Source organism: Mesocricetus auratus, unplaced genomic scaffold (genome assembly GCF_017639785.1).
Source record: "Mesocricetus auratus isolate SY011 unplaced genomic scaffold, BCM_Maur_2.0 Super-Scaffold_100013, whole genome shotgun sequence".
In the NCBI taxonomy this organism is placed as follows: Eukaryota; Metazoa; Chordata; class Mammalia; order Rodentia; family Cricetidae; genus Mesocricetus; species Mesocricetus auratus.
This window is the reverse complement of record NW_024429196.1, coordinates 38,304,171-38,326,752: the sequence shown is the minus strand read 5'-3', so window position 1 is coordinate 38,326,752 and position 22,582 is coordinate 38,304,171. Positions and strand designations below refer to the sequence as shown.

The 22,582-nt window shown below is 41.7% G+C and overlaps 3 protein-coding genes across 9 annotated transcripts in view; 1 reads left to right on the top strand and 2 right to left on the bottom strand.

Moving 5' to 3' along the window:
• The window catches only part of Tbce (tubulin folding cofactor E), a 42,405-nt gene extending 20,846 nt beyond the window's left edge, over positions 1-21,559 (top strand). For 3 of the 7 annotated variants that reach the window (XM_005071793.4, XM_013114642.3, XM_013114643.3), the window contains 14 exons: positions 1,477-1,662; positions 4,186-4,274; positions 9,307-9,406; positions 10,206-10,308; positions 11,202-11,278; positions 13,231-13,326; positions 13,943-14,007; positions 14,087-14,151; positions 14,616-14,756; positions 16,267-16,420; positions 18,090-18,158; positions 19,176-19,235; positions 21,081-21,172; positions 21,343-21,559. In XM_005071793.4, coding sequence (XP_005071850.1) covers positions 1,477-1,662; positions 4,186-4,274; positions 9,307-9,406; positions 10,206-10,308; positions 11,202-11,278; positions 13,231-13,326; positions 13,943-14,007; positions 14,087-14,151; positions 14,616-14,756; positions 16,267-16,420; positions 18,090-18,158; positions 19,176-19,235; positions 21,081-21,172; positions 21,343-21,435 — 1,390 coding nt within the window. In that variant the 3' untranslated portion in view covers positions 21,436-21,559. Of the gene's footprint in view, positions 1-1,476; positions 1,663-4,185; positions 4,275-9,306; positions 9,407-10,205; positions 10,309-11,201; positions 11,279-13,230; positions 13,327-13,942; positions 14,008-14,086; positions 14,152-14,615; positions 14,757-16,266; positions 16,434-18,089; positions 18,159-19,175; positions 19,237-21,080; positions 21,173-21,342 lie in introns of those variants that run through there. The other 4 variants (XR_001196591.3, XR_219745.4, XR_002383073.2 and 1 more) reach the window with 4 other exon arrangements.
• LOC106021264 (60S acidic ribosomal protein P2-like) lies at positions 6,812-8,744 on the bottom strand. Its single transcript, XM_040756187.1, has 2 exons — positions 8,637-8,744; positions 6,812-7,294 (listed from the first exon to the last, which is right to left on the bottom strand). Exons 1-2 carry the CDS (start codon positions 8,742-8,744, stop codon positions 6,848-6,850), a joined length of 555 nt encoding a protein of 184 aa, XP_040612121.1. The 3' UTR covers positions 6,812-6,847.
• Positions 20,407-22,582, bottom strand: part of B3galnt2 (beta-1,3-N-acetylgalactosaminyltransferase 2) — a 39,358-nt gene continuing 37,182 nt past the window's right edge. The window contains exon 12 of the mRNA XM_005071792.4: positions 20,407-22,546. Coding sequence (XP_005071849.1) covers positions 22,406-22,546 — 141 coding nt within the window. The 3' untranslated portion in view covers positions 20,407-22,405. The remainder of the gene's footprint in view (positions 22,547-22,582) is intronic.

The window sequence follows — 22,582 nt, the reverse complement described above, 5'->3', positions numbered from 1 at the left end:
CTAGAGGCTCACCCCTATAATCCCAGCACTGGAGAGGCTGAATTAGGACGGTCTTTACAAGTGTGAGATACATAGGGATTTTCAGACCAGCCTGAGTTACAGAGGGAGACTGTATCAAAAACACAGAAAACAAAATATAATATATTAACAAAGCAACTATGTGAATTAAATATAGTAATTGTTGGGCATAATGGTGCATGCCCATTGTCTTACCTGTTCTGGAGGCTAAAGCAGGAGTATAGAAAATTCAGAGTCTGAGCCTGTGAGATATCTCAGCTGGTAAAGGACTTGCTGCTGAACTAGATAGATCCTGGGACACACATAAGAGGAGAGAACTATCTTCTGACCTTCACGTGTGTGCTATGGCACTCATGTGCTCACATAGATATGTAGATGAGTAACTTTCTTTTTCTCAAAGTTCAGGGCCCTTAGTGAGGCCCTGTAGATGTAGATCATAGGTAGAGTGTTTGTATAATATGTGAGGGCTTTGAGTTCAATCCTCAGTAACTAACATACATCTAACAAAAGTAGTTTTGAAGGTTTTACAATACACATTACTTTTGGAGGGTTCGTTTATTTATTTATTTATTTATTTATTTATTTATTTATTTATTGTTTTTGCTTTTCAAGACAGGTTTTTCTCTGTGTAGCTTTGGCTGTCCTGAAACTTGCTCTGTAGACCAAGCCAACCTTGAACTCGCAGAACTCTGCCTGCCTCTGCCTCTCAAATGCTAAAACTAAAGGTACTACCTGACCATATTAATATTTCTTGATTAAATAACATAAAGTGATGTAAAGAAAAGCCTTCTCAAGCCGGGCGTTGGTGGCGCACGCCTTTAATCCCAGCACTCGGGAGGCAGAGGCAGGCGGATCTCTGTGAGTTCGAGGCCAGCCTGGTCTACAAGAGCTAGTTCCAGGACAGCCTCCAAAGCCACAGAGAAACCCTGTCTCGAAAAACCAAAAAAAAAAAAAAAAAAAAAAAGCCTTCCCGCCAGCCTGGTTCCAGAGCCGCATTAGTCCCAAATGAACACACAGGAGGCTATATTAATTATGAAGCTGTTGGCCTTGCTTGTCTCTTACTGGCTAGCTCTGACTTAAGTATTTACCCCATAATTGTTAATCTAAGTATTTCTCTTACCGGAGCAAAGTTCCCGGGCTTCTTATCCCTATGGCAGCTACATCTTGACTTCCTGTGTTTCTCCTACCCAGAGACCTCCTCAACTCCTAGTCCCACCTATCTTACTTCCCTATTGGCCAACAGTGCTTTATTGACATATACACAGGACTTCCCCCATCAAAGTGATATCTAACAATGTAAGTAATTACTCATTTCCTTTTATTTGAGACAAGGTCTCACTATGTAGCCTTGTCTGATCTGGAACCTGTCTCACTCTCCCGATATCTGGGATTGACAGGCTTCTGTCACCATGCTCTTTGGCAGATGATATTTGTATAGTAATTTCTCTCTCTTCTCAGTCACCCAACAGGAGGTTCCTTTGTTCGTCCAAACAAAGCTAATTTTGGAGTAGACTTTCTTACTGCCCTTAAGAAGCGTTATGCACTAGAAGATGGATCTGATGATGATGGAATATCATGTTCCTTAATAGTTGGAAGTAAACAAGTACAAACTGTTGGTTTTGAGAGTATCACAAAGAAGCAGAGGTAAGAGCTGATGCTGGCAGCGTGGCTTTTAGTCACCAGACGTGATTGAAGTTCTCATTGTGTGGTAATGCTTGCAACTTTCCTTCCATGTTGGTTCGGCTTCACACAGTGGCTTAAAATGTGGAGAACACAAGCACTGATTATTCGGGGAAATTAAAACCCTCATTTAGCTGAGTGTGGTGGTTCATTCAGACTGGTAACCCTAAATTTGGGAGGTGGAGGTGGGAGAATCAGGTGATCATCCTTGGTTATGTAGTCAGTTTAAGGCCAGCCTGGACTACATGAAATCCTGTAATTAAAGGGTGTGTATGTATGTGCAGTGTGGCACTGAACTCATGGCTCAGTGGTTAAGAATACCTGCTGTTGTTGCAGAGGACCCGGGTTCAGTTCCCAGCATCCATACAGCAAAGCAGCTCACAACTACCTATATAATTCTAGTTCCAGTGCATTTGATGCCCTCTTCTGACCTCCACAAGTACTCAGCATGCAGGTAGTACATATACATACATGCAGATAAAACATTCATATACATAAAATAAAAATAAATGTGTTTTAAAAGAAAAAAAAAGGAGCTGACAAGATGCCTCAGCAGGTAAAGATGCTTGCCAGGTAATCTTAGGGACCTGAGTTTGAGCCCCAGAACCCACATAAGAAGTAGAGAACTGACTCCACAAAGTTGTTCTGACCTGTGTTTGGGGATGATATACTGAGATTAAAGTACCACCACACCTGGCCCAGAAACAGTGACTTCTGTCAGAGTACAAATTACTGGCCTGCCGTTATTGACAGTTTTGTGAATGAGCATTAACAAACAGTCCCTTTCAATGATTTCATGTTTCTGAAAAACTGAAATGGGCAGTTGCTGTGTTAAAAAAAAAACAAGGAATTTTCTAGGCATGTTAGCACATGTTTATAATCCCAGCACTTGGAAGGTGGAGATAGGAGATCAGGCATTCAAGGCCAATTGAGGCTACATGAGGTCCTATCTAAAATACAAAGCAAGTACTTCCTGAAAATTATGATGGATAGAATATAGTCATGGTGTTGAGACTAAATGATAGTCTGGGAGACATGCAGTTCTCAGGGGTACTAAGTTTGTAGCACCTAAGTCATAAATTGGTAGCACCTAAGTCATCATGAAGTTGTTTGGTCCTAACCGCACACAAAATTGGAACTGGGAAATGTTTGTTTTGGTATAGGCACCATGAAACATCACTGTTGAACAACAGTGAGAGCCTCTGCCCTAGAGCTTGTTTCTGATTATTATAATCACCTTTGCCATGCATTTAACTAGTGTTTATCCTTCAACATTGTCAATTTTCTATTTTACAAATATTAAAATGAGCCAGTGTATGTTAAGCAGTATTTTGAGATGTTCATAAATACTAACTCAATAAGTCATTTGTTTTGCTTTAAAAGAGTATACCTAGTAAAATGGTTTAGCAGTGTGAAATCTGAACATTGTGTAAACTAGTCCCCAGAACATTCCCATCATTTCAAACCAGAATTTCATCCCCTATAGCCACTAATTCCCTCTTGCCTCCTTCCAGCCCTTTTTCTTTCTACCTGTCACTCTATCTGTTCTGGGATCACAAGGTGGGATCCTTGCTCTATATTTATCCCTGTATCTGATCATTTTGAATTTCTTCCCCCTTATAAGGCCAAACACTGCTTCTCAAATGTGATATCACATTTGGTTCATCTGTTTCATCTGGACACTTGGGCTGTTTCAACCTTTTGGTTATTGTGTGAATAAAGCTACTACAATTAAAATGAGTGCAACAACATTTTACCAGTGTGAAGTCTGAGATACCAAGATTTAATCAACTTGCCTAGTACCAGAGGAGGTGGTGGAAATGAGCCTTGAAGCCTAGCTCTGGATTGTGAGTTCCAGGACATTGGCTCTTCTGACAGGCAGAGAACACAAATCCTGCATATGGAGCTCTCACACACAATGCCTCAGACATGTTCCTAGAGAGGCTCTGCCTCGGTGGGCAGAAGGTGCTCAGTAGTCTCACTTCAGCTTTTCTGGGAACGGCCAACTGTCAGAAGAATGAGTAGCTTCATTGGAGTCTAGTACTACACTAACAGTTTGAAGATAAGTGTTGCAGAGCTCTTAGTGCCAATGGAACAGAATCTCACTGCTTCACATCATCCTTAAGAGGGAGGAAGTCACAGGAGGATCTGTATAGCAGAGTGTCACTTACATTACTTCATGGTAGACAGTCCAACTGTCAGTGGAGGCACAGAGTTGGACAGTCAGGGTGAAGTCTGTAGCAGCTACGGCTAGAGTTTGCTGAGGAATGAGGAAGAACAGCATATGTTGGAGAGGGTCAGTGACTACAGCTGCCTCTAATCTATAATGTTTCATTTCATTCTCCTTTGTAATACTGCAATACTTTGCTTCTTAATTTATGTGGTGGGTAGTAACAATTGTTATATTTTTGGTATTTTGTGTAAGGTTTTAAAGGGTCAGTGGATAGCATATGATTTATGTGTACATATGAACTATTTTTTATACAGCCATCTGAGAGCATTGCAAAACATTTCCCTGTGGAAGTGTGCTGTGAGTTGTGCTGGTGAACAAGGAAGAATTGCTGAAACCTGCCCCAGTATCCTTTTCATTCCCAGCTCATTCCTGAAGCCTGATTTTGGATTTGTTGCCTGTGCCTGACACCATTGGTTATGTGTCCTTGTTGGGGCATACAGCTCAGTTAAGTACATTCCCAGATATTTTGCCTGCAAGTATAGTTAATGAGTGTGAAAATTTTTCTTACACTTTAATACAGTCTGGTGCTGAGGAGGAGGCTTTTTTTTTTTTTATTTTAAGATAGGGTCTTACTTGGTAGTTATGCTAGCTTTGAATTCACTATGTACCTGAAGGTGGCCTTGAACTCATGTTTGTTCTCCTGTCTCAGCTTTGCCCAAGTGCTGGTATTACAGTATGAGTCATCATGCTTAGCTCTGAGAGTGGCCCCCTAGCAAGGGGATAGACTTGGTTAGCATTTCCTCTGTTGTATTGATCTCTGGTCATTCCTCAGTACAGGTGGGATGCCCAGGGTTCCATCAGTTGTCTTTCAAGTGTGAAGGAAGTTATCCAGTAAGGCTGAGAGCTGACTGGATGTGGTCACATGTAGCAAGTTGGCAGGTTTAGGTTTGCAGACTGTGTGCCTGCCTTTCTTCCCTGCCCTGTGCTCCTTGTGGAGTTCCCTACCTGTTTCCTCCTGAGAGTGATTCATTTCTAGCCAAAGGCCTGGAGTGATAAAACCGGCTCTCCATGTTTGTAGGTTTTTTTGTTTGTTTGTTTGTTTTTTGTTTTTGTTTTGCTGTTGTATATTTTTGAGATAGTGTCTCACACTGTAGCTCAGGCTGGTCTTGAAATTGCTTCAGCCCCTCTGCCACAGCTGCCTTGTTTCCATGTTTCTTATATGTTTAATGTTTCTACTTGTATCGTGGGATGTATCCAATTGGACTTTCAATGGAGGCTGGCAAGTTGATTGTCTCCTGCTTCTCTATACAAGTGACAGTTGTGTCTTTGATTTCCTTCTGTGGAAAAGGTGAATCAGCAGCTGGGTGTGGAGTGCATGCCTGTTATCCTAGTACTAAACAAAGACAGGAGGGTCATGAATTTAAGGTAATCCGCAGCTTCATAGTGAGTTAAGGCCAGCCTTAACTACATGAGAGCCTGCCTCAAAAACAAACAAACAAATAAATAGGTAAAATTCAGCTGCAGCTGCTGTTCCCAGCTGTGGGTCTCTTCCTCCCTGGGTGAATGCATTCTGTCTCTTATGAAAGGTTCCTTCTCTCAGCAGCGTGTTTGTGTGTCTTCAGCTTCTCTCAGAGACTCTACTGGAGCACAGTTGGACCCCAACGTGCTTCTCCCTTCCCCCACTGCCCTCTTGTCTTTCCCTTTTCCCTGCTGTTCTTCCCAGTGGCTCATTTAACACCTGTTCTGTCTAATGGCTATCTCAAACAACAGTGAGGCTATCTCCTCCAGTGAGACCTCTCCAGCCCACTTGTACCATTTCTTTTTTAATATTTTTCTCAAAGATTTATTATGTATACAGTGTTTTGCCTACATGTATGCCTGCAGGCCAGAAGAGGGCACCAGATCTCATTACAGATGGTTGTGTGATGAGAGATGTCATTCTATAAATATGTCTCTCTTATTGGCTGATGAATAAAGCACAGTTGGCCAATACAGATGCAAGATAGGTGGGACTAGGAATCGAGGAGGATTCTGGGAAACATAGTAAAGAGGATAGTCACCATGTAATCCCAGGAGGAGAAAATGAAACTCTGGCATTCTCGGTAAGTTAAGATTTTATAAAAATATATATTATTAATTATGGGTTAATAATTAAGTCAGAGCTAGCCATTAAGAAACCATAACAAATGACTCCAACAGTTTCATAATTAACATAGTGTCTCATGTGTTCTTTGGGGGCTAAAGTGACAACGGGACCCAGACAGGAATCCCGTAACAGTTATAAGCCACCATGTGCTTGCTGGGAATTGAACTCAGGACCTCTGGAAGAGCAGCCAGTGCTCTTAACCACTGAGCCATCTCTCCAGCCCACCTTAATATTTTTTGAATTTATCTTTTACATTTTAATCCCAGTTTCTCCTCCCTCCTCTCCTCCCAATTCCCCCACTTTCCCACACAAACATCGAATCTGCTCCTCAGAGAGGGTAAGGCCTCCCCTAAGGAGTCTACTAAGTTTGTCTCATTATCTCGTTGAGACAGAACCAATGCAAACCCCTCCCCACTGTGTCTAGGTGGAGCAAGGTATCTCTCCATGTAGAATGGGCTCCACTGAGTCAGTTTGTGCATTAGAGTTAGATCTTGGACCCACTGCCATTGGCCTCATATATTGCCCCAGCTGCACCATTGTCACCTATATTCAGGGAATCTTATGCAGGTTCTGCAGTTGTCATACCTGAGTCAGTGATCTCCCATCATGATCTTGGCTCCTTTGTTCATATTATCATTCCTCCCTCACTTCGATTGTACTCCAGGAGCTTGGACTAATAGTTGTGGATTTCTACATCTGCTTCCATCTGTTTCTAGAGAGGGTTCTAGCTTCTCTGGGGTTGTGCATTGTAGGCTGGGGCATCTTGGTTTTATTTTGTTTTTTTTTTTTCAAAATACATGAAAAGGCTTTATTTGCAGGGGAGCAGGAATTTAATCAAACAAGCCAAATCCCATGTTATCATCTGACTCTTCGGACTCTTCCTTCTTCTCCTCTTTCTTCTCTGCTGCATCGGGGGCAGAACTTGCAGCAGGAGCTGCAGAGCCAGGGGCAGCAGAAACAGCCACAGCCCCACCAGCAGGCACACTAGCAAGTTTGCTAACACCCTGGGCGATGACATCCTCAATGTTTTTTCCATTCAGCTCACTGATTACCTTGTTGAGCCGGTCATTGTCCGCCTCAATGCCCACACAGTCTAGTATCTTCTTAATGTCTTTGGTGCTGGGAGAGGAGTTGCCCCCAAGGGCGGCAAGCAGGTAAGAGGCGACGTAGCTAATGCTGAAAGGGACAGAGAGAGGATACGGCGGTGGCGTTACCCAAGGGGCCTTCTGCTTACTCCTCCATTTTAGCCAACAAGTGAGGCCACGTGTGGGCTGAAGCTTCCGTCCATGCGAGGCTGTGCACCCCTCAACTCCTGGCCGCCAACCCGCCCTTCAGTCCCGACTGGGGTATCTTGTTTTATGTCTGGTATCCACTTATGAGTGTGTAAATACTATTATTTGTCTTTGTGGGTCTGGGTTATCTTGTTTCTAGTTATTTGCCTGCAAATTTTAATATGTCATAGTTTCTCGCCGCTGAGTGGTACTCCATTGTGTAAATGTACCACCATGTACCATAATTTCTCCATCCAGTAAACAGCAGTACCATGTGCCTGGCCAGCTCTGTCTCTGTTTTCCTCATCCCCTATGTCTCGCAAATACAGTGCTGGCTCTGCTCTCAGCTTGGGGTACTCAGCCTGATACTTCTTCTGCTCTCATGCTGAGGTGGGTTCCAAGCTTGCTATGGGGGCTGTGCTTGCCAGTTTTATGTCAACTTGATTTAGCTAGAGGCATATGAGAGGATGGCACCTCAGTTGGAAAAATGCCTCCATAAGATCAGTTTGTAGGAAGGGCCTATAGGGCATTTTCTTATTGATTGATGGGTGAGGGCCCAGCTAGTTATGGGTGGTGTCCACCCCTGGGCCCTGGGTTCTGTAAGAAAGCAGGCTGAACAAGCCATTAGCAAGCCAGTAAACAACATTCCTCCATGGACTCTGCATCAGCTCCTGCCTCCAGGTTCCTATCCAGTTTTTGTTTTGGCTTCCCTCAGTGAACTGTGGCTAAGGGTATGTAAGACAAATAAACCCTTTCCTCCTCAAGTTACTGTTGGTCATGGTGTTTCATCACAGCAGTAGTAACCATAACTAAGACAGGGTACTTGTCTGTTTTGTTCCCCTACAGTCCTCAGCTCAACTTGACAGCAGAGTGACTTTCCAGAGTCTGTTCTAGCGTCTCTAGTAGTTTCCATTTCTGGCAGACTAACAGGTTTTGAAGCAGCCTGGAGGTCCTTCGTGATGTGGTCTGGCCATCAAGGCCTAGGATGGTGGTTATCAACTTATAGGTTGTGACCCCTTTGGCAAACCTCTGTCTTCAAAAATATTTACATTATGATTCATAACTAGTAAAATTACAGTTATGAAGTAGCAGCAAAAATAATTTTATGGTTGGGGTCACTACAACACGAGGAACTATATTGAAGTCGAAGCATTAGGAAGGTTGGCCCTTGATAACTATTTGTAGAGTAACCATGGTAACACACACACTTATCTGGTGGGAATGTTAGGCCTTCAGTTAGTTGGTCTGGGACTGTGTTATACTCTGACTCCCTTGACAGCATGGCTGTTGGTCCTTAAGCCATCATGCGTTGCAGACTTTGAGTTCTCAGGTGGTTCTCAGCTCTTGCCTGTATTGCTGCTATCCTTGTATTCTCTTCTAGGCTGGTGCTGCTTAGTTCTGTGGATTTGGGACTGGTGCTCTCGAGAGAAGGGTGGGTGTATGCACAGGCATGCATGCTTGTGGCTTAAAGGCAGTGTTGAAGGCAAGGGCTGTTGCTGTCTGTCACTGTCTTTTTTCTTTTTTGTCAGCCCTACAGAAATTTGATTATGACACTTTATTCTCCTTTGGTTATAGATGCTTGTCTCACATTTTGACACATGAAAATGAGTATTTTAGCTTTTGAATGAACCAGGGTAATAGTGTTTCTTTGTTTTAGTTTTACAGTGCTAGGGTTGGAACTCAGGACTCTGGGCATATAGAGAAGCATTCCACCACTGAGCTATATCCAGTCTAAAAAAGTTTCAGACTAGACAATGAGAATTTAAAAATACCCACTCCTGTCAGGCAGTAGTGGTGCACACCTTTAATCCCAGCATTTGGGAGGCAGAGGCAGGGTGATCTCTGAGTTCAAAGCCAGCCTGATTTACAGAGTGAGTTCCAAAGCTGCAGAGAAACCCTGTCTCAAGAACAAAACAAACACACACAACACAAAAAATTCCTATTTCAAAATTAGAATGCTACTAATTCTCTGTCTTTGGGGAGGTCTTTTAAAATTACTTTTTCTTAAAATGTATTAGATATTCGAGTTGTAAATTTGTCCAAAAACTTGTTGTCATCTTGGAATGAAGTGATTCTTATTGCAGAGCAGCTCAACAACCTGGAGTCACTGGATCTCAGGTATGGACTCCACACTGCCTTCTCTGACAGTTAGCAGATACTTACGGGAGACTTCGGCTCAATGGACTTTGCTAAAAGTTCACTTCAGGGCAGTCTTCAAATGGTCCCTTGAAGTTCATGACTAAGGAGTATATCTGTGTGCCTATCAGGTGGGAGGAAGCAGATCTTAATAGCTTATAAGTCTGACCATGAAAGAGTGTGCTCTCAGCAGAGGAGGAGAGGGGTTAATGCTACACAAACTTGTTTATTTGGAATTGGTGTTTAATTCTTTAGGAATAAGTAGTTCATTGGGACATTACATAATGTAGTTTTAATAAAGATTTTTAGCTTCTTTGTTTACTCAGGTTACATTTTCTGAGGCCTTCCTAAATATTTTATTAGTTTAATCTTACAACCTCACTTTCCAAGGGCTCAACTAGGCTGGTCCATTCTTCCTTCCTCCCCTTCCTTCTGAATGTGCTTCATAAGCCCTCTACCACTGAACACACCCCAACCCTTTTCCCCTTCATTCCTAAGTGCTTCACAAATGCCGGTAAGCCTTATTAGGCTAAATCAGATGCAGTAGAGCAGGCAGTCAAGCTTGAAGGTACCTCAAATAGAGCACATGGGTATAATTTAACCCTTAGTGTCTCCTCTTCTGAAATATGGGAGCCCAAGTCAACTTCACTTGTATGAGGAAACATGAAACTTCACCTACCCCTATGAGAAATAACCCCTCTCAAATCTTCAGGTTAAACCCCAGATTGGGTTGGCTCGGCCATGTAGGAGTAAGTACTTCATATCTCCTTTTTCTTCTCAGTGAAAATAAACTGCAGTTTCCTTCTGACTCACCAACTCCATCTGGAACATTTTCTAATCTGAAGATTTTAGTCCTAAATAAAATTGGAATAACGTGGGCTGAGGTAATCATATTTGCTTTATTACATAGTAATAAGTGACTTTAATTTTTGCTTTAAAAGGGAATTGGAGATGAACTGGTTTCATTTCAGTCGCCCTATTATCCAAGTAGAATGTTCTACACTTCATTACAGTGACGAGTAGATCTGGTAATCCATGTTCTTTCTCAGCCTGTCCCTGTTTCATAGCTCCTTTGTATTGCTCTGCAGTCTTGAACATGGATGCTCACAGTGGCATACACCAAATATGTGAAGTTTTAAAAGCCATAATGCTGGCTCCTCCAGGTTCCCTGCAGATGTTCTTAGGGCAGAGCATGAAGAGTCATCTCCCTGTATGCAGGCTTGTCCCCACAATCTGCTGTCCTGGTATGGTTGACTCATGAGTAGCCACAGGTATCCTTAGTATGGTGACATTTGGTACATCTGTTTCTGTCTTTTTCTTGGGCCTCCCAATTTTGGCAGATCTCCTTCCTTCTTCTGGTGCATTCTAAGACTGAGACAGAAAAGTCCTTAGTAGTGGGGGTGGCAGCGAGGCTCAAGGGAAAAAAACTTAAGAACTGATGAGGAGATATTTATGTGCTCAGCACATCCTTCACGTGCCCAAGTGGTATCAGAACTAAAAAGGTGAGTACCACATCCTGCCCTAGACTTAGACCACTAGCTATTTGGATGTCCATCAGCATTCCCAGCTCCTTGTGAGCACTTCCGGGTTAATAGTGCCAGAAACATGTCTTTCTATAGCCTTTCAATGTGATCTTTCATCCTCCTGCACCACCACTTGGTGCCTGAGTACAGCTTGCATGACCTGTTCACAAGGAATGGAGTTCCCATGGTGATGTGACTGAGCATGGTCAGGGCCAGCAGAGGCTTCCAGACACTGAGTTCAGTTTCCTTTTCAGGTGCTGCGCTTTGCTGCTTCGTGGCCAGTCCTCGAGGAACTTTACCTCAAATCTAACAGTATATCCATTTCCGAAAGGTAAAGGGCTTTGCTTCAGTGATTCTATTACTATTCAGTTATTCTGAATAAAGTCTCAGTTAAGTCCAGCATGCAAACATGTGTAGTAGTAGTACTTTCTCATTGTATTACAGATTAAATTGTCAACTGAAATGTTATTCAAACCAAAGGAAACGCATCAAAAACTCTGAATTATTTGAATTATATTAGCTTTGTATAAATGTCTTGGATTCTCAGAGACAACCAAATTAGATATTAGAATTTATTAGTTTTGCATACATGTATTAAATTCTCTAATTCTCGGAGTACAGTCTTTTTTCCCCCTTGGGTTTTTTTTTGAGACAGGGCACCTTAGCAAGACCCTGTCTTATAAACCGAGGACTAAGGAATGAGTGGTAGAGCACTTGGCCTAGCATATGCAAAGCCCCGGGTTCATGTGTATGAGTATTTGCCTGAATGGATCTATGTACCACATATGTACAGTGCTCAAGGAGGCACTCGTGTCTAATCCTCTAGGACTGGAGTGAGAGGGTTTAAGTTGCTATGTGGGTGCTGGGGATTGAATCTCAGTTCTCTGGAAGAGCAGTCAATGCTCTGAACTATCCCTCTAACTCCTAAGTTCATTCTTTACTATTGCAAAAATTTTAAAATAAGTAAATGAATTTTCTCCTTTTATAATTTATTATTGTATGTATGTATGTGTATGTGGTGTTTTATGTGTGAATTCAGGGGCATATAGGCATATAGGTCTTTGGGGTTCTGTCTTTCTATCGTAGGCTCCAAGGATTGAATTCAAGCTGGCAGACTTGTGCAGCAAGCACTGTTATTCACTGAGCCATCTTGTTAGTCCTATTTGTGTTGAGATGAGGTCTCATACTGCCCAAGTTGACCTCAAACTAGTTATGTGCCAAGTATGACCTCTAGCTTCTGATCTACCTCCACCTCCCACTACTGGGAAGACAGGTGTGGGCAGCTGTGTCTAGGAAATGAAGGATCTTTCATTAGTAGTATCTGCTATAGTGTATGGACTCATGTTCTCCTAAATAAATATATTGCTGCTTTGTCTACCTTTAGAAAAATAGTATTTTCTCTTTTTAAAAAATTGCATATCTGTCTGTGTGAGAATATGCAGATAACTGAGGAAGCCAGAAAAGGGTGTCAGGTTTCCTGGAGCTGAAGTTACAGGCAGTTGAAAGCTGTTTGGCATAGGTGCTAAGAACAGAACTTGCAAGAGCAGCAAATGCTCTTAAATACTAAGTCATATTTCTAAGCCCTTATCTCCCTCTTTTGAAATAAGTTGGTTTGGTTTTATTTAGACTGTGTGACTTGAGTGTGCTCGTGGGGGTGAGAGAACTGTGAGGTCAGGTCTCTCCTTCCACCATGTTTTATTTGTTATTTATTTAGGCTGTGACTGGAGTGTGCATGCTCGTGGGGGTGAGAGAACTGTGAGGTCAGGTCTCTCCTTCCACCATGTTTTATTTGTTATTTATTTAGGCTGTGACTGGAGTGTGCATGCACATGGGGGTGAGAGAAGAATTGTGAGATCAGATCTCTCCTTCCACCATGTGGGTTTTGGGGTTGCAATGAAAGTCATCAGGCTTGGTGGCTAGTGTCTTTACCCACTGAGTCAGGTCTCTGGCCCATCATCTCCCCTTTTTAGACAACATCATTAAATAAGTGTGCAAACGAAAGTCAAGGATGGGAAAGTTTTGAGTTGGTTCTGACTCTAAAGACTATATATAGAATGGTTTAATTTGTGGAGGCAAGTGCAGCCATTTTTTTCTTCCATTATTACAGGCAGTATAGGGACCCTGACTCTGCCAGCATTTCAAAACAGCATCCCTTCCTTGGGTTGGCGTTTTTTGGGACCAAATCCATCCTTACCCCTTGTAATACTTGTAACACTTATTTTAAGCCTCTGACTTTGAAAATAAGAGATTAGTCCATATTGAAAATTTGTACTTTCCATACAGGCCAGTGAATGTTCTGCAGAAATTGACATTACTAGACCTTTCCTCTAACCCAGCCATTGATGAAAGCCAGCTGTACCTCATAGCATACCTGCCCAGGTAATCCCTTAAAGTTTGCCTGTTGAAGATCCATGTTGTTTTATCTTTTTTCGTTTTGATTTTTTTGTTTTGTTTTTCAAAACAAGGTTTCTTAAAACCTTTAACTCAAAGGACTCCACCTGCCTCTGCCTCCCAAGTGCTGGGATTAAAAGTGTGTGCCACCACTGCCTGTAGACCCATATCATTTTTAGTGAATGAACTGTCATATGTTAAATACACCTTTTGAATAGATACAAAATGTAGTTCCTAAACTGGGCAAGTCCCTTGGGGGATTCTAGAGAATGTACTTGTCCTTCATGTGTTATGTGGACTAGGAATCAGATAATCTGTAGCTGTAAACTTGGTCCTAGTGGTGACACCTACATCTGCATTTGTCTTGGGGAAGTGAGACCATGTACCTCTTTTGAGACCCACTTAGCACCTGACAGAACAGGAAGCACTCCATAATCTTAGAGGGCTTTGTGGTAGCACAAATCAGTGTCAGCCTTCCTTCCAGACCTTGTGTTTACAATAGGATGGAAACCCAAGGAGGAGGAAAAGACTTGCTAGTCTAGTCTAGTAGATAACCCAGAACACTTTAGTGTCCTATGTAACTAAATCTAACATTTAATTTCAGATTAGCACACCTATTCATTTCTGAGATTGGACTTTCTTCTATACATTTTCCGGATGCTGGAATCGGTAAATAAGATTAGTAATGTCCCTTCCTCCTATGTTAGCTGTTTCTTTTACTCCTACTGTTTCATTTTTATTGTTCCAGGGTGCAAAACATCCATGTTCCCGTCCTTGCAGTACCTCGTAGTCAATGACAACCAAATATCAGAAGTAAGAGCTGCCCCAGTGTGCAGGACACAATACTGCTTTGTGTCTGCTTGCATATGAAGTTTGAAGGTTCCTTATGTCAAAAAAGTTAAACTAGGGGCTTAGAGAGATGGCTACTCAGAACTGTTTGTAACTCCAGTTTCAGGAGACCAATGCCCTGTTCTAACCTCCTTGCTTACTGCACACATATGCACTGACCAGACAGACATACAGACAAACTGTCCACACGCATAAAAGAACAAACCTTAAAAACAATTAAACCAAAGACAAAATGCTTTCTCAGAGTGAAACTTTTTAGAGTTGGGCTCTTCTTTACACAGATGTAGAATGTCACTGAGTTCACATGGTTGGGTGTTGGTATCTAATGCACTTTGTACCTCAGATGAGAGCTAGACACTTTTACTTTTATGTGCTAGGCCAAGTAATCTGAAATGTGTCCTGACACATGTTGCTTTTTGTTGCTTCAGTGGTCATTTATCAATGAGCTAGACAAATTACAGAGCCTACAGTCTCTGTCCTGTACTAGAAACCCCTTGTGTGAAGTAGACAAAGCAGAAGACATCATCATTGCCAAGATTGCTCAGCTGAAGACCCTGAACAGATGTCAGGTGAGCACTAGGACCCTAACCATGCCCTTTGGTTTCTTTCTGGAGAGAAAGTCTCTCAGCTTCTAGACTCAGCATTCTTTCTGCTTCAGCCATCAGAGTAGCTAGGACTACAGGTGTGCCATGGCACTAGGTTTCAATTTTATTTTATTTTTAACTAGAAAACAACAAAAACTGTATAGAGTGATAACTAGGTGCATTTTGTTTATTGGGATTCTTTGCCAAGTCCTTGGAGGGAAGAGGGTTATACTTAGGTCAGTGCCAGATCAGTGTTACTTTGCTGCCTGAACAACAATGACCATGTAAGGAGTGGTAGGCACTTTATCCTGTGTCCTTGGAAAGAAGGCAGAAAGAGCACAGGCCCAGAACATGTGTCTTCTCTCCTTGTTCCTCCCAAGACTAAGGCTTTGAGGACTAGGCACACTCTGAATTTTCCTAAAGCTAGCTGTTCTAGCCCACACCAAGAAAGGTGAGCCCAGGCACCTGGTGCAGATATTAATGATGAAAATTACAAAACGGGGGGTGGTGGTGGAATGCTGGAGAGATGGCTCAGTGGTTAAGAGCATTTGTTGTTCTTGCAGAGGACCCACAACCCACATAATGATTCACAGCATCTATAACTTCAGTTCCCAAGGATCTTATGCCCTCTTGTTGCCTCCTCAGATACTACAGGCATAACTACAGTACAGTACATAAATTCAGCAGAAATATTCATAAAGTTAATCTTTTTAAAAACTGGAATTTAAGGAATTAAGGAGAGAGGGCCATGTGTACTTGTGGGCATATGAAGATCAGAAGACAGCTTGGCAGAAGTTTGTTTTTGACTTTTACCATGTGGATCTCAGGGATTAAACAAGGGTCATTAGGCTCTATAGCAAGGGCTTCAACTGCTGGCCATCTTGCTAGCCCTGGATATTGGTTTTGTAAAAGAATGTGCAAGTTCTTGGGGGATGTAAGTAAGTTTTCAGGGTTATATAATGACTAGTCTTTTTTTTGTTTGTTTGTTTTTAAAGTTTTATTTATTTATTGTGTATATAGTATTCTGTCTGTATGTATGCCTACAGGCCAGCAGAGGGCACCAGATCTCTTACAGATAGTTGTGAGCCACCATGTGGTTGCTGGGAATTGAACTCAGGGCCTCTGACAGAGTAGTCAGTGCTCTTAACCTCTGAGCCATCTCTCCAGCCCGACCAGTCTTTCTTGAATTAAAATATACTTTGAATTTTGTTTTTGAAACGAGAGTCTCTAGCCCAGGCTGTCTTTGAACTCCATGCAGTTCTGCATTAGCTGTCTTTAAGTGCTAGGATTACTGGTAGGAACCACCATACCCAGTTTGGAATTCTTGAATAAACTTGAGTTGTGTTAGAAAAGGAAGGCACAGGATGGTTAGGATTTTAGCTCAGGGTAGAGGGCAACAATTGTATTGTCTGTGCTTGAGTACCAGAGGGTGGACTGGGTAAAAACATGAGCAGTTCACTGGAAGATGACACATTTCTATTTTACATCAACACAGATTTTTCCAGAAGAAAGGCGTGGAGCTGAGCTTGATTACCGAAGAACCTTTGGAATTGAATGGAAAAGGGCTGGTGGACATCCAGATCCAGACAAAAACAGGCCAAATGCAGAGTTTATTTCAGCCCATCCTAGATACCAGCTTCTTTGCTGCAGTACGTTCAGGTAGCCGGTGGGGACTCCAGCTGGAACAGGGCCCTGATGTGGTAGATCAGGAAGGCTCAGTGTTTGCCTTTTCTATTTTGGGGGCTATCTGTTCCCTTTTTGATGAGGCTGTAGGCACTTTCCTGGCACCACATCAGTGAGCTAAAAACAGACAGTAAATTGGAAGTATTCCCCAGAGACCCTCAGTTTCTGGTGGTGGGTAGCCCCTTTGCAATGATTGGTGCTACTCCAGGTCATCTCAAGTGCTGGTGTTTTTTAATGTTCCCAGCACAGCAAGTTCACACATAAACTGTATTGTTCTTCCCAAGTCCCATCCTGAGGTCTTGTCCTGTGTTGTTTGGTCCTTGGTGTTCACAGTATGCCTTTAGCACGCTAGCTAGCTGGGCCTCAGGCTCTGAAGCACAGGATTGGTCATTATGTCCCAGTGTAATTTTCACTTGGTTTTGACTTTGTCATTTCATCATTCCGTGGTTCACCTTTAGGCCATTTTTCTTTTCACATATTTCCAGTGCAAGCAGCTCACTGCATAAATGCTTCAGCTGGAGTATTATCTCACGAAGACAAGCTGCCTGTGGGAATTGCTTTCAAATTACTCCATTAGTTGACCCAATTTTCTGTCTGCTCTAAGTAAATTCTGAGTCACTTGAGGGTGGGGAAGGGAAGGTTCTAAGCAGCCAGCAGGTGCATGTAATTCAGCTTCTTACTGGCATGTATGTACAAAGAAACTAATACCACTTGACCAAGGGCAGCAGGGAAGGGCAGTAAGTAGTTCAGCCTTTTCTGCAGTTTCACTTACCTTTATTCTCCCTAAGTCCAAACATTACATGGAGAATTCCAGAAATCAATAACTCATTGTTTTAATTGCATACCATTCTGAGTGGTGTGGTATACAAGACTGCCTCCGTGTAGTATTCCATGCCACATGTGCTGCCTGTCCTGAGTCATTCGGTGACTCAGCATATAGACCAGCAGGGTGTCACAGTGCTTGTGACAAGTGTTGTGACTTGAAAATACTCCAAACACAGATGAATCCAGTGCCATGGTTCTTAAAATTCAAAGAGAAGCTGTGAAATGGACTTACTGAAGCTTGAAAGTAAAGATGTTCTCAAAGAGCAGGCTCACATCCATCACAGCACCTTGGTGTGGTTGTTAGCTTCCTACAGTGTCTAATGGGTCATAGGTATGTGTTACTTAAAGACATAGAAATAAGGCTTATTTAATGGTACTCAGGTTCACATATCCACTGAGGTCCTAGGATGTGTCTCCACAGATAAGGGAATTGCAGTTCCTGCCTGTGTTGCAGGAACTGGTCTGCAGCATGGCTAAACCCTGACAAGGTCCTATGACTTCTGTACAGATCATACCTAGTTTCTCTCAGGACCCTGAAGGAAAAGGCATTTTCAAAACTGAAACCAAGTTAAAAAGTTCAAAGGTTTTGAAAGCAAGGAACACACTGTCACAGAGATGATCTTCCTTGGAAGTGGCTGCTGTTTATCTCTCCTAACTACCCAACAAGCAGTTCTATAGGAGGAGGCTAATCCCAATATAATTTATCAGTGATGCTAGGTTGATCCCGGGAGAGGCTTTGGTCACACTACATTGTTTCTCTACTGTGGCCTCTAGCTTACTGTTCATCCCTTTTTATTTCTTCTTAAACAGAGTATGGTGCACCTGAAGATGAGGAACTCAAAACAGAGCAGCCATTCATGCTCAAAAATCAGTTACTAAGTAAGAATCCTTTCATATACCTGCTTTGTACTGGGGTCTTTACTAAGTAAGAATCCTTTCATATACCTACTTTATACTGGGGTCTTGGATGTGAAGTACATGGTGATGACTTGCTTAATAGGGATGAAATATGTTTCTCTTACAGCAGTGATTCTCAACCTTCCTAATGCTGCAACCTGTTAGCATAGTTCCTCATGGTGACCCTCAAAGCATAAAATTATTTCATTGCTACTTCATAACTGTAATTTTGCTGTTTTGAAACATGTTAATATCTGTTTTCTGGTGGTTTTAGGCAACCCCTGTGAAAGGATTGTTCAAGACAACACCCCCTCTCCCCAGTTGAGAACTACTGTCTTAGGGAGTAATGATCTCAGACTCACCCAGTTTATGTTAAACATTCTGACTGCTCCTATGATGCAGACTCTGAATAGCCTTCTAGGTGTAGGAGAGAGAAGAGTAGTGAAATACGCTGTAATGTGCAATCCTGTGCTGTGTCTTACATACAGAACCTAGCTAAACTGTCAGGAAGTAGTATGGAGGGGGGAAAAGTGACAGAATGCTGGGTCACCTGTTTGAGATGTGATCTTATATAAACCCAAGCTGCCTTGTACTCATTATTCTCCTCTATAGCCTCCCTAGTTCTGGGACCATGATATGTTTGACCTTTTGCTTTTTGTTTTGAGATATCTCATAGCTGGACTTGAATTTATGGCAATCCTACCACAGCCTTTCAAAATGGGATTATAGCCTGGAATTTCAGGTGTGCACCATCACACCTAGCTTCGTGGAAATATTAATAGAAAATTTTAACATCATTAAGACCCATATATGAGGATTGAGCCAAGTTGTGCCAAACTGCTGTATTGTCTGGTGATCTCTTGGCCTGCACATTTTTACTTATTGGGGGTCTTGAGTATACAAAATATGTACTCTACCTCAGAGTCGCAGTTCTATATGCATTCATGCTGTAAATACTTGGTATGGTGGTTATTAATTTTTTCCCCTTTTTCCTTAAAGCACTGAAGATAAAATGCTCAAACCAACATGAACAGAAAGTATTAGAAAAGCAGTTGCCAGGTAAGAGCACGCCTGTCTCTGCTGTTCAAATACGTGTAAAGCATTGGCTTAGCTTAGAACTAGATGGAATGTTAGCCTTTAGTTTCTATAGACCTCAGAACTTAAAATTATTTCATTAGTGCTTAATCTAAAACATAATAAAGTTCCAGTATGCCATCGGCTTATCTGGAAAGTGGTTTTATTAAAATTTGTGAGCTTCCCTGCCTTTGGTGGTGGGTTTGTTTTTGTTTTAAAACAGGATCTTATTGTGTTACTATGGCTGGCCTTGAACTCAGATACCTACCTCCCAGGTGCAGTCACAAGTGTGAGGACTTGAATACTTAGTCCCTTAAAGGAATACTTCCCACACCTATGTATTTAAGCTCCCAGATTGATTGTGTCTGGCTTTTCTGAGATGATTTCCTGATCACGAGAGAAGTCAGTGCTTTTAAACCACTTGGGGAGAAATTTTTTTTCAGATCCTTTAAAAAACATTTGTACTACTAGAACTGAATTAATATTAGGAAAATAAATGCTTTTGGATAAATATAATTGACCTTAGACTTACACTCAGAAGAATCAGCCTATTTTTTTAGCATGACACAATTCTGTGAATTCTCAAGATGGACTTGAGCAACAGTTAAATATTGGTGGGTTAGATTTAAAGCCAGGGGGCACTTGAAGAAATGGAAACATGAGTCTGACTGATTCCAATAAATATATTTCCCTGTTTGCCTACCAGTGCAGTGAACTCACTGATTTTACATCCATGTTCGTCGGACAAAACAAGCTTGCCCATTATATGGCTCATGGAAGGCTAGTTGCAATCAAGAGTATTTTCCTGAATAACCATCCATTTAGGGCCAGCTTCTCTTTCTCTCTTTCAATTACTGTGGCATGTAATGATAAATTAACAGTGTGCATTAATTTTTTACCTGTTGCTCACAAAAATATGCAACCTAAGCAATGTAAGGATGTTCATGTCAGGAAAGACACTGGTGGGAATGTGGCAGTAGCCACATCATTTCCATGTTATGGAAGCAAATCTATGCTGACAACTCAACCTGCTTTCTCCCCTTCCCGTCCATATTCAGTCTGGGACCCAGCCTCCTCCTCTAGACACAGCAAATTAGATCAGGCACATTCAGTGTAGTATGGCTGTGGAAGTGGGTCACAAACAAGAAAAGGCTAATTTTATTCTAAAATAGAGAAGATTTATTATCACAAGTTGCATAAAAACACAGCTTTTTATAAAAAAAAACAATTCTTATAGAAAAATAGTTGACCACGTTGTGATATTTGTGGGATCACCACACTATTGCTGTACTTTCAGCTAAAGCTTCAGAGGAACTAATATTCTTAATCAAAATACCCACTATGTACTACAACCTGTCTTTGGAAAGAAGTTCCTATTGTGTTCTGAATAAATCAGAGCACTTGCTTTTCTGAGTTACCTTCCCAAACCTGTGCACATCCTGATGGTGACTGGATGCTCATTCTGGGAGGGACCTCATCAACCACTTAAGTTTGTACTATCTTCTAGAGGGAAAATAAGGCTGAGAGGTGTCCTCAAGGCCCCACTCATGGGATCTTTAGCAACCCATTAGGAAGTTATCACAAAGGCTTATAGTTTTCCTCCTCAGTGAGATGATTTCTGGTTACTCAGATAGAGGAAGAAATGTTAAATGCTACTGAAATGGTATGACACATCTCTGTCAAGACCAATGGTTTAATGACTCAAACCTTCATCACTTAGTATCTTAGGTTAAACCAATGCTAAGAAAGGACAGATCATGCTGTCTCATCTGAGCTGTTTCTACACATAGTCATCATTTGAGAAAAATGAATTTTCCTTTTCTTTGATAGATTCCATGACAGTTCAAAAGGTAAAGGGACTGCTGTCACGTCTTCTCAAAGTTCCTGTGTCAGAACTTCTGTTGTCCTATGAAAGTCCCAAGGTAAGTTGCTAAGCAAAAATGCTAAGCTTAGTTCTCCACAGTACCATGAACCACACATTCTAAACGGAGGCAGCATTTTGACTTCTCAAGCTACCTGCCATTGGAGGGCAGCATGTACAACATGCATCATCAGATCTGTCTTACTCCTCCCTACTTTGTTCTCGTTTTAGATGCCAGGCAAAGAAATTGAGCTAGGAAATGACCTACAATCATTACAGTTTTATTCTGTGGAGAATGGAGATTGTCTACTAGTGCGATGGTAACAATCCAACTGGAATGTTGTATACACCAGAAACAAAAACTTCGCCCTCACAAAGGATGTATGTTTTGTTAGGAAAGGACCATTTGGTTGTATATTAATAGAATAATAAAGGCTTTGATTGCTAATGACTTTTCTACATGTGTTTTCACAGCTTACTGCATTCTATTATGTGAAAATGTGAATATGAGTAGAGTTAACATCTGCTGTGGACTGCTTAACTATTTGAAAATCACTGCAGTGATTTGGTTGGTCATTCTGAGAAATGTCCCTTAAACTGGGGAAACACATCTACTCTTGTACAACATACTTTCCCCTACATTATACCTACACTGAACCTATCTTCCACATATTACCACCTCCGTAAGCTTAGGTAAACATCAGGTAAGGCAGAGTGCCTTCCCTACTTCCCTGTGACACTGAACCCTGAGGTGTTTACTTTTACTCATACTCACAAAAACAGTTTAGAGAGAGTGCTAAGCTGAGGCATTCAGGATTTACATTAAATGGTAAAAAAACATGGTACTTATGTAAACTTAAGGTTACAGTATTTCCTTTTCAAGGTCAGTTTGCCCTATGTCAGAGATTCACAAACTGGTATTTCCAGCAACCCAGACTTTGGTATGTGTAACCCCAGTGCCACACAACATCTTTGTAGGTTCTTTCTAGCATATTAAGCTATACAGAGCTATTTTATAATCCTGATTGAGATTTAAATGGAATTATTACAACAATGTGGCCATGTTTAACCAAAAATGGTAATGATGAATTACTAAGTAGTTACAGTGATCAGGAGTTAGTTAGGAATATTTTTTATAAAATAATTTGGTACTAAATAATCTTCCAATCTATAAATAAAAACTTATGCTACATTATCAGCTGATTAATTATTGTGCAAACACTCGTAATATACGCTTATACCTCAACACCAGCCAAAGGGTCTCCTTGGACTTACAGTCCCTGGTCTTTGGGGATCACAGCACTTTTGCTTCACACTGACAAGGATCCCCACACAGCTCCTTTAGTTCCCACAGTCTACTCAGCTCCTGTGGTGAGTATTGTGGAGAAGACAGCATTCCTGTCTCACAGGTTTTCTCGCACAGCCATAGGCTGTCCTGTTGAAATATAAGACAGAATAAGGAAGCAATACA